General features: G+C 38.7%; 1 protein-coding gene across 25 annotated transcripts in view; it reads right to left on the minus strand.

The window, feature by feature from the left end:
* Positions 1-19,676, minus strand: part of LOC122908449 (ABI family member 3 binding protein) — a 250,542-nt gene that overhangs the window by 6,093 nt on the left and 224,773 nt on the right. For all 25 annotated transcript variants that reach the window (XM_044251252.1, XM_044251253.1, XM_044251244.1 and 22 more), the window contains one exon: positions 18,275-18,383. In XM_044251252.1, the coding sequence (XP_044107187.1) occupies positions 18,275-18,383 (109 nt within the window). The remainder of the gene's footprint in view (positions 1-18,274; positions 18,384-19,676) is intronic.

Consider the following 19,676-nt stretch of genomic DNA (forward strand, 5'->3'; position numbering starts at 1 on the left):
AGATGACAGATTCTAGCATTACAACAACGGCAACCACTTTTTGAGTGCTATATATCAAAACACATTAATTGTACATATATAAAGTAACAATATACAAACACTACAAGATCAGTATTACTCTATTTTTCAGTTAACAATGAGATTTTTTTTTAAGATTTTATTTATTTATTTGACAGAGAGAGATCACAAGTAGGCAGAGAGGCAGGCAGAGAGAGAGAGAGAGGAGGAAGCAGGCTCCCTGCTGAGCAGAGAGCCCGATGCGGGACTCGATCCCAGGACCCTGAGATCATGACCTGAGCCGAAGGCAGCGGCTTAACCCACTGAGCCACCCAGGTGCCCCAAGAACAATGAGATTCTTAATCATTGTGCTATTACCGTCTGCTTTTACAAACTGCAATGAGGATTAAAGCTCCCAGGGTTTTTAGTGAGAGACTACATATCAAAGCATTTTATAAATGTAATCAACTGATACAAGGTACCATTATCATTTGCAATAAGAATGCCGATATAAAACCATCCATGTCACTCATTTAAATAAATGGCATGTATATAAGATGTTGCTTGGGCATGGAACATTTTTTAAAGATTGAATTCTTGCTCAGAGGCCTGAAGACCTTAAAACACACACACACACACACCTATTATGGTGAATAGAAACTGGAAGAAAGAAAGAACGAGCATCTGGACCTTGATTTAAGTGGGCAATGCATTCCACATTCGAAGCCATTGCCAAAAACCCTGTGCTTTGGCCAAGTCTGATTGCTGGAACCATCTCCATGTCTTTTTATTTCACAGTTATTTACACTGCAGTTCCATTTGTAGCATGCCGCAGATGTTCATAAGCTACTTTCTCTGTTTCTTGCCAACACTTTATGATACTTAACAAGTTTTGAAGAAATCATTTAAAATTAATTAACAGGAAAACTTAAAAGGCATATATTTTTGGGTGTTCAAACCCTATACAAAGAAAATACTTGAAGTGGCAAAATCTTTCTCAGGTAGCACATTATATCACGAAATTTATGACACTCTAGGTCTAAGAGTGATGTTTCAGAAGATACTGATTTCACGTAGGGAATGAGCATGCTATTAAAAATTTTCATAAAAGACATTGTTTTTGAAAGAATAAAACATTTAATAGTTTGGAAGATCGAGTTAAAATGTTACAAATACTAGGACAAAAACTCAGATGAAAAGTGAGCAAAAATAAGGAAATCTGATTTTTCTAGGGATTGTAACACCTAACTAGTCGATTCCAGAAAAGAGAGGAGGTGAAAAGGGTGCACAATTATCCTAGAAAGTAAATAATTTCTCAGAGCTGAGAGACATGGGCTTCTAGATTTAAAAGCTCTATACTCTCAGCAAAAGTTAAAAAAAGAAAAAAAGACTAACCAAAGCAGACAAGTTGAAAAATTTTAGATCACTGGGCTAGAGACAAGATCTTAAATGTTTCTGAGAAGAAAATAGGTCCCATTCAAAGGATCCAGACTCAGAATAGCATTTGACTTCTTAGCAATGGAAGTCAGAAAACTATGTAACAGAGGCACCCTGGGTGGCACAGTCAGGTAAGCATCTGACTCTTGATTTCAGCTCAGGTCATGATCTCAGGGTTGTGAGATCAAGCCCCATGTTAGACTTTGCTGTCAGTGTGGAATCTTCTTGTTCCTCTCCCTCTGCTCCTCCCCTTTGCTTTCTCCTCTTTATCTCTAAAATAAAGAAAATACTTAAAACAATGGAACAATGCCTTCAAAAGTCTTCTCTTCATTCTAAAGTCTGTCCGCCTAAACAACACCATCAGTAAAAGAAAGGCTATTTCCAGACATAGAAGAACTCAAAAACATCCTCTTCCATAATCATCTATACTAAAGATGTATTTCTCAAGGAATGCCACAAAGGAAGGGAGTAAAAGAAGACAAAGGATATAAATGAAAAGGATGTAGGAGATGGGGACAAAAGGATGGTGAGGGATTCTAGGAGTTATGGAACACAAATACATGGAACGAAGAAATGAAGTATTTTGCATTTTTGAGAACTGGTCAGTCTAGAAATACGGATTTAATTAACAGAAGAAATAGTGCAAGCATTGAACATGGAGGAGAGCTGACTAAGATGGGGAAATAGGGAGGCTCCTGAGCTCCTCTCCTCCCACAGGCACATCATATGTACAGCTGCACACGGAGGAGTTCTCTCTGAAAGATCCAGAAACTAGCCCAGCAGCTCATACACCCCAGGTAAATGGAAGAACACCCACATTGAAATGGGACGCCTGGATGGCTCAGTGGGTTAAGCCGCTGCCTTCGCTCAGGTCGTGATCTCAGGGTCCTGGGATCGAGTCCCGCATCGGGCTCTCTGCTCGGCAGGGAGCCTGCTTCCTCCTCTCTCTCTCTCTCTGCCTGCCTCTCTGCCTACTTGTCATCTCTCTCTCTGTCAAATAAATAAATAAATAAATAAATTAAAAAAAAAAAAAAAAAAGAAATGGGTAGGAAAGGCTGAGACACACTTGCCATAAACCCTGCTCCTGGCATAGTGTCCTCTAATTGGCAGCAAATCCCCAAATCCCAGCTTCTCCATGAGGAGCATAGTGTATGGACAGCACATCTAATACCCCAACTTTTAAGACTCCCACCTGAGGGATGAGGCCCATAAACACCTACTTCTAAAAGCCAATAGGGCTTCCAGTCACAAGTCCCTCAGACCTGTAGCCAAGAAGCAGTTCTTAACCACCTAACCTCCCAGGGCTCAGCACAGAGGGAATAGGCAAAACCACCCTATACCAGTATTCCCCAAGAGGTTTATTTTTATACTTGAAAAACCTGCTATCTGATGAACATAGGGAAGGGAAGGAAAAATAAGATAAAAACCACAAAAGACTCTTAACTAGAGGGAACAAACTGAAGGTTCCCGGAGGAGAAATGGGTGAGGGGATGGGGTAACTGGGTGATAGACATTAAAAAGGGCACTTGAGGGATGTCTGGGAGGCTCAGTTGGTTAAGCCACTGCCTTCGGCTTAAGTCACGATCCCAGGGTCCTGGGATCGAGTCCTGCTTCAGGCTCCTTGCTCAGCAGGGAGCCTGCTTCTCTCTCTGCCTCTGCCTGCCACTCTCCCTGCTTGTGCTCTCTCTCTCTCTGGCAAATAAATAAAATCTTCTTTTTTTAAAAAAAAGGGCACTTGATGTAATGAGCACTGGGGGTAATATGCCGCTGATGAATCACTAAATTCTACTTCTGAAACTAATAATACACTTTATGTTAACTAAGTTGTATTTAAAAAAATTTTTTTTAAAAACCCCTGCTATCTGAGGGTGAAGCTTCTAACTATAGCACATATGTATTGGCTGGCTGCAATCTTTACCAGAGGCTGGGAAACTGTTGGCACCTTCCTTGTCCCCTCCCTCCAGCCTGCTGCAACAGTACAGCTAAGTCAACAGCATCTCCCTGGAAGGAGTGTACAAATATCTGGCACCTTAGCTTTTGTAGCTGCTATTCAAGGGATGTCCCCACTTGCTTGGCTCTGCAAACTGATTGGGCTTGCATTCTTAAGTCCCATAATACTGTAGCACACAAAGCATTTTTTTTTTTTTAACAGTTACAGGAGCTCTCCTGCTGGCTATATTCTGAGCCCAGCACAGAGGGAGCAGGCAAAAATGCCCATCTTCCAGGGTCTCTCTGGTGAGGGATTAAGTATATAGTATCCTAGCTGCTGAGAGTCCAGTTTATAATTAGGCTGCATCCAGGTGCTGATTGCAAGTTCTCCTTTGGGACTCTGATGGGTTTGGGAGCACCCTCAGGTATGGAGCCACTAATAACAAAGCAGGTGTTTTGGACAAGCTCAGAGTTTTGAGAGACAGCTAGAACCTTGGGGTGGACTGATTCAAGAGATTCATTTCCTACACCAGACCATTCTATCAAGACTGGGAGAGGTGGCTGTTTTCGCTAATGTGCAGAAATGAACAAAGAAGGAAATTGAAGAAACAGAAGACTATGCTCCACACAAAACAAGGAAAATCTACAGGAACAGATCTCAATGGAATAGATAGTGATTTACCTGCGAATTCAAAGTAATAGTTGTAAAGATGCTTACCAAGGTCAGGAGGCAAATTCCTGAACAAAGCAAGAATTTCAATGAAGAGAGACTATTTAAAAAGTACCAAACAAGGGCACCTGGGTGGCTCAGTGGGCTAAGCCTCTGCCTTCGGCCCAGGTCATGATCCTAGGGTCCTGGGATCAAGCCCCACATCGGGCTCCCTGCTCTGTGGAGAGCCTGCTTCTCCCTCTCTCTCTGACTGCTACTCCCCCTGCTTGTGCTCTCTCTCTCTCTCTCTCTGTGTCAAATAAATAAATAAAATCTTAAAAAAAAAAGTAAAATAAAAAGTACCAAACAAATCACTTGCTTAAGATACAATAACTGAACTGAAAAATCCATTAGAGGAGTTCAACAGCAGACTAGATGACCTGTACCAAAGGATCAGCAAACCTGAAGACAGGCTAGAGGAATTCATCTAATCCGAGGAGCCAAAAGATAAAAAAGTGAAAATAGCTAAGAGCCATACCAGACACCATCAAGCAGACCAAGATACGCATTATAGGGCCCTGTCCAAGAAGGAGGATCGAGAGAGAAAGGGCCAGAAAGCTTATGTAAAGAAATACTGGCTAAAATCTTCCTTAACCTGGAGAAAGAAACAGACATCCATTGCCAAGAAGTCCAAGGAGTTCCATATAGGAGAATCGAAAGATATCCACACTGAGACACACTATAATTAAACTGCCAAAAGTTAAGGACAAGGAGAGAATCTACTATGCAGCCATCAAAAGAAACGAAATCTTGCCATTTGCGACAACATGGATGGAACTAGAGCGTATCATGCTTAGCGAAATAAGTCAAGCGGAGAAAGACAACTATCATATGATCTCCCTGATATGAGGAAGTGGTGATGCAACATGGGGGCTTAAGTGGGTAGGAGAAGAATCCATGAAACAAGATGGGATAGGGAGGGAGACAAACCATAAGTGACTCTTAATCTCACGAAACAAACTGTGGGTTGCTGGGGGGAGGGGGGTTGGGAGACGGGGGGTAGGGTTATGGACATTGGGGAGGGTATGTGCTTTTGGGTAAATTGGAAGGGGAGATGAACCATGAGAGACTATGGACTCTTAAAAACAATCTGAGGGGTTTGAAGTGGCAGGGGGGTGGGAGGTTGGGGTACCAGGTGGTGGGTATTATAGAGGGCACAGCTTGCATGGAGCACTGGGTGTGGTGAAAAAATAATGAATACTGTTTTTCTGAAAATAAATAAATTGGAAAAAAAAAACTAAGAAATTTAAAAAAAAAAATAAAAAAAAAAAATAAAAGAAGCAAGAGGAAAACACCTTGTTTCATACAGAGGAAGTTCCATAATACTATCAGCAGATTTTTCAGCAGAAACATTCAGGCCAGAAGAGAGTGGATTTGACATATTCAACATGTTGAAGTTAAAACAAACAAACAAACAAACAAACAAAAAACTACCCAGTAAAATTGTCCTTCAGAATTGAAGGAGAGGGAGAGTTTCCCAAACAAAAGTTGCAAATTCATCCCCACTACACTGACCTTACAAGAAAGGTTAGAGTGTCCTGGCTGAAACAGAGGATGCCCATTAGTCACAAGAAAACAGAAAAGTATACAACTCACCAGTAAAGATAAATACATAGTTATATTCAGAACATTCTAATGTAATCATAGTTGGGCAAATAACTTACAACTCTAATGTGAAGGTTAAAAGAGGAGAGTATTAAAAATAATGATGTAACAATTTGTTAAGGATTACAACAATGTAAAAAAAGTTGTGATAGCAAAAGCAATGTGGAGGGGAGAGTGTAAAGGTGTAGAGCTTTTGTATGCGTTTGAAGTTAAATTGTTACTAGCTTAAAATAGACTGTCATCGGGGCGCCTGGGTGGCTCAGTGGGTTAAAGCCTCTGCTTTCGGCTCAGGTCCTGATCCCAGGGTCCTGGGATCAAGCCCCACATTGGGCTCTCTGCTCAGCAGTGAGCCTGCTTCCTCCTCTCTCTCTCCCTGCCTCTCTGACTAGTTATAATCTCTGTCTATCAAATAAATAAATAAAATCTTAAAAAAAAATAGACTGTCATAAATGGTCTGTGTAAGCCTCACGTTAACAAAAGCAGTTTCCCATGGTAGATACATAGAAGATAAAGAGAAAGCAATCAAGTAAACCTCTACAGGCAATCATCAAATCACAAGGAAAGAGCACAAAAGAGGAAATAAAGGAACAAAAGAATTATAACCGAAAACAATGAACAAAATAGCCACAGTAAGTCCAAACCTACCAATAATTACTTCAAATGTCAATAGACAAAATTCTCCAATCCAAGTACAGAGAGTGGCTCAAAGAAAAAAACAAACAGGGACGCCTGGGTGGCTCAGTTGGTTAAGCAGCTGCCTTCGGCTCAGGTCATGATCCCAGCGTCCTGGGATCGAGTCCCATATCGGGCTCCTTGCTCGGCAGGGAGCCTGCTTCTCCCTCTGCCTCTGCCTGCCTCTCTGTCTGCCTGTGCTCGCTCTCCCTCTCTCTCTGACAAATAAATAAATAAAATCTTTAAAAAAAAAAAAACAAACAACAACAAAAAAAACAAGAGCCAAGTAAATAAGAGTAAATAAGAGTCTCACTTCAGCTTTAACGACACATATAGACTGAAAGTGAAGGGGTGGAAAAAGATATACCATTCAGATGGAGAGCAAAGAAAGTGGGGTACCATTCAGACAAAATCATAGTGAAACACTGGACTTAAAATGACACCTTGGACTAGAAAGATCTGACAGACATTTACAGAACATTCCATTGGAATACATATTCTTAAGCACACATGTAACATTCTTCAGGATGGATCATATTTTAGGCCACAAATGAAGTTTTGAAAAACTAAAGAAAACTGAAATCATATCAAGATTTTTTTCTAATAATGGTCAGAAACTAGAAATCACTTACATGAAGAAAACTGGAAAAGTCACAAATATGTGGAGTTTAAACAATATGCTCCTGAACAACCAATGGATCCAAGAAGAAATCAAAAGAGTAGTCAAAAATATCTTGAGTCAAATGAAAATGGAAATACAACATATGAAAACTTACAGATACAGCAAAAGCAATTCAAAAAGGGAAATATATAATGACGAATACCTACATTAAGACACCAAATAAACAACCTAACTTTACAGCTCAAAGAACTACAAAAAGAACAAAGTAAGCCCAAAGTTGGCAGAAGAGAGGAAATAACAAAGATCAGAATAGAAATAAATGAAATAGAGACCAGAAAAACAATAAAAAAGATCAATGAAACTAAGAGCTCGTTTTCTAAAAGATAAACAAAATTGATGAAACTTCAGTTAAGAAAAAAGAAGACTAAAATAAATAAAATCTGAAATGAGAGAGAAGACATTACAACTGATTCCCCCCAAATAAAAGGCTACTATAACAGATCATACTGTAACAAATTGTGTAATTTAGAAAAAAAATGGATACATTCCTAGAAACAAAAAACTTACCAAGACTGATCGATAAAGAAACAGATAACCTGAACAGAACATGAACAAGTGGGATTCAGTCCAGGGATACAAAGGTGGTTAAACAACCACAAATCAGTCAATGTGATGTATACCACTCGATAAGATGAGGGATAATCCATATAAAGTCAGTAGATGTAGAAAAGCATTAGATGAAATTCAACATACTTTCATGACAAAAACTCTCAAAAAACTGGTATGGAAGGAACACATCTCAACATAATTAAGGCCATAAATGACCAGCCCATAGCTAACATCAGACCCAACAGTGAAATGCTGAAATCTTTCCCTCTCAGTCAGGAACAAGACCAGGATGCCGCCTCTTGCCACTTTCATTTGACATAATACTGGAAATCCTAGCCAGAGCAATTGGGGGTGGGGGCGGTGGGAAGCAAGTACTGGCATCCAAATCAGAAAGGAAGAAGTACAACTATCTCTATTTGTGGATGACATGGTTTTATATATAGAAAACCCTAAAGATTCTACCAAAATACTGTTAGAATAAACCAATTTGGTCAAGTTGCAGGATACACAATCAGTATACAAAAATCAGTTGTGTTTTCATATACCAACAATGAACTTTCAAAAAGAGAAATGAAGAAAACAATCCCATTTCTAATAGCATCAAAAAGAATAAAATACTTAGGAGTAAATTTATCCAAGAAGGTAAAAGATTTGTACACTGAAAACTGTAAGAAAAAAGAAAGGAACCGAGGAAAACATAAATTCATGGAAAGATATCCCATGTTAAAGGATTAGAAGAATTAATATTAAAATTTCCCTACTAGCCAAAGCATTCTATAGATTCAATGCAATTGCTATCAAAATTCAATGGCATTTTTCACAAAAATACAACAATGAATCCTGTAGTTTGTATGGAATCACAGAAGACCCAGAATGGCCCAGGTCATTTTGAGGAAGAATAGAGCTGAAGGCCTCATGGTCCTGGATTCCCAGCTATATTACAAAGCTTTAGTCATCAAAAATAGTATGGTATTGGTATAAAAAACAGATACATAAATCAGTGGAACATAATAGAGAACACAGAAATAAACTCACCCCTACACAGTGAATTTATGACAAAGGAGACAAGAATACACAATTGGGGGAAAAGATAGTCTGTCTTTTCAAATAACTGGTGTTGGGAAAACTGGACAGTTAACATGCAAGAGAATGAAACTGGACCACTATTTTACACCGTATACAAAATTAACTCAAAATGGATTAAACACTTGACTCTAAGATCTGCAACCAGAAAACCTATGGAAGAAAACCTAGAGGGTAGTCTCCTTGACATCAGACTTGGCAATGATTTTTTTTTAAATTTGATACCAAAAGTAAAGGCAACAGAAGCTAAGAGACATGAGACTACATAAAACTAAGAGCCTTCTGCACAGCAAAGGAAACCATCAACACAAAGAAAAGGCAACCTATAGAATGGGAGAAAATATTTGTAAAACATGTATGTGATAAGGGGCTAATAAACAAAATATAAAGGGAACATATGCAACTCAATAACAAAAATAACTGAATTAAAAACTTGGCGAAGGACCTAAATAGGCAATTTTTTTGAAGAAGATATACAGATGGACAACAGGTATGAAAAAGTGCTCAACATTACTAGCTGTCCGGGAGATGCCAATCAAAAGCACAGTGAATTATCATCTCACACCTGTTACGATGTCTAGTAACAAAAAGACAAGAGGTAAAGAATACGTGCTGGTGAGGATGTGGAGTAATGGGAACCCTTGCATGGTATCCCTGATATGTTGAATCTCAAAAAAAGTCAGACTCCCAGAAAGAGTAGGAAAGTGGTTGCCAGGGATTGGGGGAAACAAATCTTCGCAAAGGGTACAAATTTTCAGTTACAAAATGTGTAAGATCTGAGGATCTAATGTAGAATACGGTAACTATCATTGATAGCTCTGTATTGTATGATTGAAATGTGCTAAGACTAGACTTTAAATGTTGTCACCCTCAACCTCTAAATAGGTTAATATACAAGGTGATGGTTGTGTTAGTTAACCTGACTGTGGGGGGAGGAAATAATTTCATAATGTATATCAAATCATCAAATTGTATGTACTTAAAATACCTTACAGTTTGGTCAATTTTCCCATAATAAAGTTGAAAAAAAATGAAAATTGTTGCTTCTGGGGAGTAGAATTTAGGAAGAGTAATGAAGAGCTTTGTAGCATTTGACTTTTAAAACTGTATACATATATTTCAGATAAAAATGAAAATTTAATTTGTGGCACCTTGGTGGCTCAGTCAATTAAGCATCTGACTCTGATTTCCACTCAGGTCATAATCTCAGGGTTGTGAGGTCAGGCTCTGCACTAAGCATGGAGTCTGCTTAAGATTCTCACTCTCCCTCTTTCCCTGCCCTTCTCCTCTCTCACACTCACTCTGTCTCTTAAAAAAAAAAAAAAAAGGAATTTAAAAAAGCCATTTATAAGGCCTATGTCATCAAAACCAGTATCTAAATGGAGTACAGTCCCGATGATGACTGTAGTCAAGCCTCTGTCTCTCCAAGGACAAGCCAAGTGAGTAACAAACACCACTGGCAGAATGCCATGCCAGGTTCTGCCCCGGTGGGAATAGATCCAAACAAAACCAGTCTTCCTGAGCCTCCCTGTCAGAAAGCAGCAAGGGGCTGTGGCTAAGGTCCTGGGCTGTGGAACCACAAAGACTTGGGTTCACAGCTCACTGATATGTGACTTTAAGGTACATTCCTTCAACTCTGTGAATCTCAATTTTTTCCTAGGAGGATAATGTTATTTAAGGGTATAAAAGCACCTTTTGAGTTTTTTATGAAGAAATAACATATATAAAAGCAAGGTGTCTGGTACATAGTAAGTGATTATAAATATTCTCTAGTATAATTTTTAAAGATGATTTTATTATCAGGGAACTTGACAAACACTGCCATAGAATTCTCAAGGCAGAACTCTTCTTTATGTACATACTCGCGTTTGAGATTGTGAAGTTTACAATAAGGGTATAGCTATGGGGTTATTGGGAAGAATAAAAATTCAGCAGATGAATCTTTCTGCCTGCCATCAAAATATCTCCCTATTTTGGCTGGCTAAGAGGCTGAGAAAAAACAATAATGAAAAGTTTTAGGAGTTCAATAAAGAGTCTAGAAAGTGCTAAAACATTATTCCAGAGGAGTATGTAATAGAGGGTAGTGTTCAAGAACAACTGTAAAAATCAGCACAAGATTTAAATACCAACTCATAGAAAAGTAAAAAACTAGGGTGTCAAACAGTAGGGTCTATAGTTTATGGGCAAAACTGTCAGAGATGGGGACACTCCAAACTGTAGGATCTAATCTGAGCTAACCTTCAAGTTTGGTTAGGATAGACCATTTTTTCTGTCATTTGCTGCCTTCCCTCCCTTTGTTTCTATAAAACTTTCCCTCTAATTTGCTTACAATAGAGCTAAACTATAGTTTTCATTATTTGTGAACTTATTACTTATATATTCCCATTGATTTAAAAAGTTGATTTCCACTATAGCAAAAGTCTCAAAGTTCAAGCAACCTGCCTTTTATATAAAAAAGCCACCCTGTACTTGCTTATTGGTCTGAGTGGTTTGGTTAGCTAATTTTACCCCGAGGTAGCCTTGAAATATTTGAGCCCTTTTCAGATAAGGCTTCAGTCAGGGGGAGAGAAATGGAAAAGTGGAATATGAAAAAATGAGTGACAGGCACTCCAATAAGGAATGAGAAATCCAATCAATCAGCTGTCCAGGCATTTCTGGACACCTGACTCATGTAGACCTTGTATTGACCTGGGAATACAGATAAGGAGCAAAAGGGCAGAGCTGCAAGGACATTTATTAGAGGATAAAATAAGTTCTGATCAGGGACAGAGGGCAGAGGGGCAAGGCATCAGCAGCCATCAGGTATCATCAACCAGCGGCCCAGTATGTCCTCAGGGACATTCCTGTATCTCCCATTTCTACAGGAACAAGAAATTCCAGATCTGGGCTGCACTCCAAGTCTATAGTATTACAGTACATTTTTGGCACACACCCCCCCACTATGGAATTCTAAGTGAAAAGTAATGAAAATAATATATTTATGTGAATGAGTAATTGCTCTCTTTATAGACTAGTGAAGTTCCATGCTCTTAGCTCTACTTCTGCCAGGAGAAAATTTGCAAAACTAAGCAATCCCCTAAATTTTTTTCTTCCTTAATGATAAAGCAATTGTCCTGCTACCCACACCTACAAGGAAACTCAGCAAAGTGCCTAATGCTCTGTTAGTTTATTTTATTCTTTTCTATAAAACCCATGAGAAAAGATGTAGAAAATTAATACAGAATCTGCAGAGGCCAGAATTTCACAAAAATACTGTGAATAAGAGCATAATGGCTATTCCACATGCCTGCTTTGTTCAGCCAGAATTAGAGTTTATGAGAAGTTGCTGCCTCTATTCCAGTTTACTTTTAGCACCAAGATTTTATTAAATCTAACAACATAAACGGTCACCCCAAACTGTCTTTGCTTGTCAGCTATAGGAAACTTCAGTATGTTTTAGTTTTAGAGGAAGAACTGTTCCCCAGAAATCTCCCAGGCTACAGAGGACAGAAGCACATAAATATGTTAAGTGAAATTGATTTATATCTTAATCACCAGACAGAATACATTTTCCATAGGAAATTGCTGGGCCACATGTATATCTGGCACACACAATGGATTCTTTAGCTTTTTAGTCAAGTTAGGATAGAAGGGCTCATGTGAAGAGATTATGGGCTGTTTTTTTTTCTCTTTTTTTTTCTGTATAGCAGTTGTGTGTGTCCATCTATATTGTCCAACCTGTTCATCAGGAAGAACCTAGCCTATCAATGGATTGTCCAAATGTGTGCTAGAAACAGTTTGCCTGAAAGCCAATTACCGACCACAGACATAAACTCAAAGAAAAATGGTTCATCAGGATAATTAAGCTTGCTGTAAGACTTAACCTAGATTTGGGGTTTATTTTCAGTTCCAGTTTCCCACTGATTCTGTGATGTCTTTGGATATCACAAGACTGCATCATTTTAGAAGCAAGAGAGACTTTGAGATCAATTAGTTACTTCATCCTTCCAGTCCCCTTAAGCAGGGGTACAAGACTTATTGTTGGACAGATACTTGATCAGTCCTTCTGTTCACAGAACTAAAAATAATCATAGTGGCCTTTGCACACCAGGTGGTTGGCTGCAGATAGGAGAGGCTCTTCTTTGTATTTTTCTTTTTCTTTCAGCCACGCAAGAGCCACACATTGAGGTTTCATGGGGGAAATAAATGGAAAATAAACATTGGGGAGTGGGCTATTTGGGTATTGATTCAACATATTGATATTTTCTTAGTATTTTAGGGCTAGGGGGTGAGCGAGGAGTCTTGAAAAGAAAGAGAACGAGATGTGGCACCGCAGTGCACCTCTGCCAGCTCATCTCTCCTGCTGCACCTGACTAAAACAGCTATGACTCCACCCCATGGCCCCTCTTCCCATGCAAAGTTATGACCAAAGCCCACAGGAGCTGCAAGCATTTCTTGGCTAGTCTGGGGGAGTCCGTCCTGTGTCCCCTTTAGAACTGCAACCAGGTTGGGATGCCTGGGTGGCTCAGTTGGTTAAGCAGCTGCCTTCGGCTCAGGTCTGATCCCAGCGTCCTGGGATCGAGTCCCACATCGGGCTCCTTGCTCGGCAGGGAGCCTGCTTCTCCCTCTGCCTCTGCCTGCCTCTCTGTCTGCCTGTGCTCGCTCTCTCTCCCTCTCTCTCTGACAAATAAATAAATAAAATCTTTAAAAAAAAAAAAAAAAGAAAGAAAAAAAAAAAAGAACTGCAACCAGGTGCCCCAGAACAGCCACGGAGCTCCACTCTCTAACAGAGGCATCTTGCACCAGGTACGCAGCCCTCCAGACTCTCCTGCAGCAAGAGAGCTGCTGGCTGGTCCCTCCCTGTGGCTGTCTTTTGAGCTTCTATGGAGGAGATAAGAATCTGGCTATGTCGTAACAACTGGCGGGGAGGAGACAGGCATACACGGTGAGAAAAGGTAACGGAGTCCACTGTACTTCTGGTTCTAGACCACTTGGCATTTTTAACCTAACAGCCCTGGAGATCTATTTTCTCTGCATTGATTCTTTTCGGTTAAATGTTCTATGGCCAAGCTCTACTCCTCCCTTTCCAGGGTGTATTAAAGGGTGGGCCAGTAATTATCACCTTATTTTATTTTTTTATTTTTAATTTATTTTTTTTAAAGATTTTATTTATTTATTTGACAGAGAGAAATCACAAGTAGATGGAGAGGCAGGCAGAGAGAGAGAGAGGAAAGCAGGCTCCCTGCTGAGCAGAGAGCCCGATGCGGGACTCGATCCCAGGACCCTGAGATCATGACCTGAGCTGAAGGCAGCGTCTTAACCCACTGAGCCACCCAGGCGCCCCTATCACCTTATTTTAGATCTCATGTTTTTCAGTCGAGATGAATGATGGAAAATGATAGTGAAATACATTATATACCTGTGTTTCCTGGAATTGGAACACAGCTACTGTAATTCTTTCAAAAGTTATTATCTCCTAGTTTTCCAGATAGGGAATTCCAGAGCCTCACAGAGGGCTGGCAGCAGTGGTGGTGGTGGATTTTAACAACTATAATTTAGTTTGTCTGTTGGGGATGTAATTTTCCCTGAACAGTGAAATGTGACTAAAGTCATTCTGTATAGGTAATAAAAACCAGCTGGGGGCTGCGTCCTGTACGTACTTCCTCTTTATTTTATAGCGTGTCTCTTATTAGCATTAATCTTGGATCATGGTTGGGGCTGGAAAAAAATAATGGAAAGATATCTTGCCTTCAGAACATAAGATAGTATGGAAAAAGCTTGCATTAAAAAAAAAGAAAAAGCCAACCAACCTATATTTGGCACTCACAATTTTATTAATTTGACTGTAACCCTGTCAGTAGTAAGTCAGAGGACTACTTGTAATTCACCCAAGTCATACACGTGGCCTTGATCTGAACGAACAATACTGTTGGTGCTCTTTCTTTTTTTGCCAGTTTGCCCCGTTCAATTATATCCTTTATCACCAAGGTCTAGTCTCGAGTATTCTGTGAGGCTTTCCCTCCTTTAAATTGCAGGACTTCAGGGTAGATTCTATGTGACCTTTTATGCTGTCTTACCATGCTTTCCCATTGTTTCATGGGTGTTACTTTTGTTTCCCCAGGTGCTTCTAGGCTTCAGAAATCTCAAATTAAATGCCATAATTCAACTTCACTTTATTCTTCCTTAGCTCATTATTTTGATTAATAGGGGTTTCAATGCATAATATGTCAGCTGAAAACAGTTTTTTGCCTATTAAATAAACACATTAATTTCTAGCCTACCTTTAAGATAGCACAGAATGCATTCCCACTCGCTGGGGACTGGGATCTGCTGAACTACTTGGTCACCACAAAGTTCCACAAACTGTAGACTAAACAGTTTTCATCAGAGCACCTTTATATCCATGTGTATCATATCTGTCACCAGTGAGGAAATGTTTTCAAACTGCTAATATACAACCTTTAAATCATGACCCATCAGGGACTATTAGCACAGTCCTGGTCAGATCATAGCTATGAATATTGAAAGTCCTTTTTTTCTTTTTAAACAATATGAATGGATTTCATTCAATCATATCAAACTCTAAAAATAATGTAAAATAAGGCAAATAGAAACACTGAGTGGCCCCACATTTATGGCATCTGGCAAAACTTGGCATGGGATTCTGATTTCAGGGATTCCAAAACTTAATATTATTTTTTTTCTTAGAGACATGTCCAGAAAGAGCCTCCTTTGGGCTTTGCTTGTCTTGAGATTTGGGTAGTTGTAGGGGTCCCTGCTTAGAAGGTCCATCAGGCCTTTATCAGGACAGGAGTAACAAGCAAGACACATACCTTAGGGCGGGGTGAAAGGGGCAAGGCTATAAACTCCAGAAACAATTAGCATAAGTCCTACAACAACTATAATCAGAAGCTAGACATAAACTCCAGGACTCATTAGTCCTATAATTCCAGAATGAAATGCAGCTTAGCCCAAAGGTACTTTTCTCTCCTATGTGCCTCTTTGGCCAATTAGGCAAGATGCCAAAATGGCACTCTTGCAAGACATTAACTAAAAGTTTTTGTTTGATTAATTCTACCAAATGTTACTCATTATAAGTTGCTTTAGTATCAAAAGTGATTATTCCATCTAAATCAAAATCATAACAATACTAAAATGAAACTTGTAGCAAGCCATTTCCAGTTACCAGCTTTCTGGTTGTCCCCATCTATTGACCAAATTTCCTCATCTAGGACAGAAGGCCCTCCATAGCCTCACCTCCCCACCTCTTGTTGCTTTTACTGCCTCCGTCTACTTTTCACCCCTTTCACTGGTGAAAGTAGCTGACTCTTCACTGCACACAACCATGCCATTCGGCCTCTGCATGGACATAAACTATTCTCTCTGGTATTTCTTTTCCCTCCTACAGTTACCCAGCTAACTCCTTCCTATACTTTTCACCCCTTTCACTGGTGAAAGTAGCTGACTCTTCACTGCACACAACCATGCCATTCGGCCTCTGCATGGACATAAACTATTCTCTCTGGTATTTCTTTTCCCTCCTACAGTTACCCAGCTAACTCCTTCCTATACTTTCTTCAAGCCTCAGCCCAGTTGTCACCTACTCCAGGAAGTCTTCCTAACTTCTCCAGACTTTGTAAAGTGCCACCCACTCTGGACTTTCCTTGCAACTTGTAGATATTTTTACCAGAACTCTCACCACTTTGTATAGAATAATCAGTTACTAATTATCGGTTACTACCCCACTTCCTCAAGCTTCTCAAGGGCGGGCACCACATTTATTCATGTTTGTAGTCACAACACCAACCACACTGTTGGCACTTGACAAATGTTAACTGAATGGAAACATAAATCTTTTATAAACAAGTCAGGCTTAAAAATGTCACTGAAAAAATTATGTTCTACTTCTGATCATGACTAATAGGTGAACTCTGAGAAGATTTGAGGATTGCCTAATTCAGAAAAGGAACACAATGAACATTTAGAAATTAGATGCTTTTCAAAATGGTTTTCAATGTATTAAATGGAATAAAAAGCAAGAAACTGTAAAACATCTACATTCTGTAAGCCCAAATCCACCTATTAAAAAGGCCAAATTAAATAACTTCTTTTTTACTCTTTTCTTAAAATAATTATGTTAAAAATAGTTTCTCTCTCTCTGTTAATTTCCCTAAGGAAACAGAACCAAGATCATCAAATGGGCTTTTACTAAAATAAATGCTTATTTTGGCTAACTTATAGCCTTTAAAAAATTAGCAGTTGTAAAATTTTCCATATTACAGCTTAAAATAGAGACGTTAAAGAAAAAAAAATGCTTGCGGAAAGTATTATATTTGCAGTATAAGACTACAGTTTATACACAGCAAACCTTCTAGAATGAACTAGATACTTCTCTTTTTCCTGAAAACATTAAAAGAGCTTCTTTGTTATCAGAAATAAAAAGACTCTTTTGTGTGTCATATTCAATACCTGATTCAATTTAATCAACTCATGACAATGAGAGATATAAGTAAAATTTATGAAGAAGTTTCTAATGCTAGTGTTCCAATCTTTGCCTCTGCTGATTTTTAAATGCTAAGAAACTTTATCAAGCTATGAAATATTCAATCTGGAAAAACTCCTGGTTGTGTCTTTCTGAAAAGTGACCTGGTTTGTTTGGCTTACTATAACTTAAGATGTGGGAATGTTTTCATTTTAACTGAATGCATAGATAGCTTATCAAACAGTGTTCTGGAGTTTGAGAAAGGAAACTGATTTTCCAGAGAGTGATATTTAGTCCCAAAATGAGTTTAGTACATTGTCTTTATTAAGGAAATTCTTGGCTGTATCATTCGAGAATCTCCTTGAACAGTAAATTTGATGATTTATCCATGTAAAACAAAACAACACAAAACAAAAAAAACCTTCTCTATTACATATCTAGAAATGTGTAAGGCCCTTATTTTTCTTGCAATACAATGAGATAATAAAATATTGGGTATTTTATATTTCAAAAGAGATGACAAAAACCACACAATAATATAAACAACCTGATACGAATGTGTAATAGGAGATGCCAAGAAAAGTTGTTTACTGTATTGTTAATATTATATATTTCTGTTTCCAAAAATTGATTCTCATTTGTTTGTGATAAAAAGATCCCAAAAGCAAAGGACTGCTGTGCCTGGGAATGGTCTGTAGTTATTTGAAGCATTATCTATCACAAACTTTCATCTATATCTGTTACATAGCTTTCCTTTCCTTGCTCTCCTCTTGTCAACATGGCAGCCAAATTCTCATTTTCAAATTGAATTTACAACATACACACTCCAGTTGTGTCTGGTCTACAAAACTTTCCTTCTCTGAATTTTGGTACTTAATTATCAACATGTGGTATTAACGATCTTCTATTTTTCAATGTTCTCACCTAGCGTGCTAACTTACAAGACCACCTCGTCAGCTCTTGTGTCCCACCAATAACTTGTGTATTTGCAAAACATGATTTTAGAGGTATATACTGCTATGCACAGTAAGCCAAAGAATGAAATGCAAACTAGACTGTCCCTTAAGACAAAGACAGATGACGTCGTTTCATTCCTTTGTTAGGACTTTCGCACTCTCACAATTCACCTATAATAGCACAGGTGGCTTACCTTGTATCTGGTTTTAGATTTTCTACCGTGGAGAAGGTTTGATTTGTAATTTGAACAGACTCGTTCTTCCCACTGAATGACCCATTTTCTCTGGATATAACTTCATATTCTGAAAAGCGAAAAAGCCAACAAATACTTGTCTTTACATCCTGGCTGATTTCATTATTCTTAAGGCAAACAGCATCATAAAGTCACTCTCATAAAAGTGAGCAATTTAGCCTGCAGTCCTTGAAGCGTACTGATTTTACACATTAGCAATTCCCAGATGGGGATGGTCAGTGGATGATGAAGGTCCCAAAGCATTTTGGGAGTTGCTCATTGGCCATTTCTGCTTTCCCTTTACTGGAACATGAAGGCCTGCTAACTATGAAGACTGATAACACTCCCGTGGTAGCTTTGAACTGGTTGCCAATGATGTTGCTAGGCAAATCAGTTGGTCTGCTCTTGTTGGAATGCTCAGTATGAGGAAAGCACTGTATGAGAAGTGGTACTTGAGTAGAAACTATGTTTTCTTCTGTATGGAGCTTTATTATATAGCTGGGGAAAAGGTCACTGCATTCATAGTGCTGTTACCAAAAAACTTTGGGTTTAAAATCATGCAGCAAATAACAGTTAACCAAATAATGAATGACAGTTTATCATTTTGAACTACAGAATTATGGGATTTTTGTACCTACTGCTTATGTAAGTTATAAAAGTTTTATACCTATTGCTTACATATGCTTTCTGGATAATCATCCTTTAAAAAAAATTATGACCTTTAAGTTTGCATAGAGATCTCCATAAATCTCACTTAGAGGCATGTTTCTATGAACTTGTAGGACTAATCAAGAGAAAGACTTTCAGATTAAGAACATAACTGATAAAGTTGTTAGTTGGTTTTCCCTGCCCTCAGTTGGGGTTTAGTTTAATGTATGTGACAAGATCATGCAGATCTTGTCAAAACTCAAAAAACTTTAAACAAGTTTTTTAAACTTGTTTAAAAACTCAAAAAACAAAAAACAACAACAAACCCCACTCCAAATACACAAGTCAGCCATCAGGGAAAGTGGGAAGGCTGTGAAGGAGGTGGCGGGTTACTAGGGATTTCTGCTATTAGCACTGAGACCAAAGATGGGAGACGGAGACTGGAAATAAAACGAAAATTATGAAAGACTCGGGAAGACATAATAACCAATTTCAATTTGGGAAGGAGTTTTAATGGTATATTTTAAAAATCAAAAAAGGAGGATAGCTCTTTCTAATAATTTCGTATGACCATCCTTCCAAAAATTCACAAAATTAAACCAGAAGACAATGGCCATTGTACTGGACACATTAACAGAGCTACCAAAGGACTAAGGGCTAGTATTTGGTATTCCTTTCTCAGACTCTTCTATTCCCAATCCATCTCTCAGCTGGC

This window comes from Neovison vison, chromosome 6 (genome assembly GCF_020171115.1).
Source record: "Neovison vison isolate M4711 chromosome 6, ASM_NN_V1, whole genome shotgun sequence".
NCBI classification, from domain to species: domain Eukaryota; kingdom Metazoa; phylum Chordata; class Mammalia; order Carnivora; family Mustelidae; genus Neogale; species Neogale vison.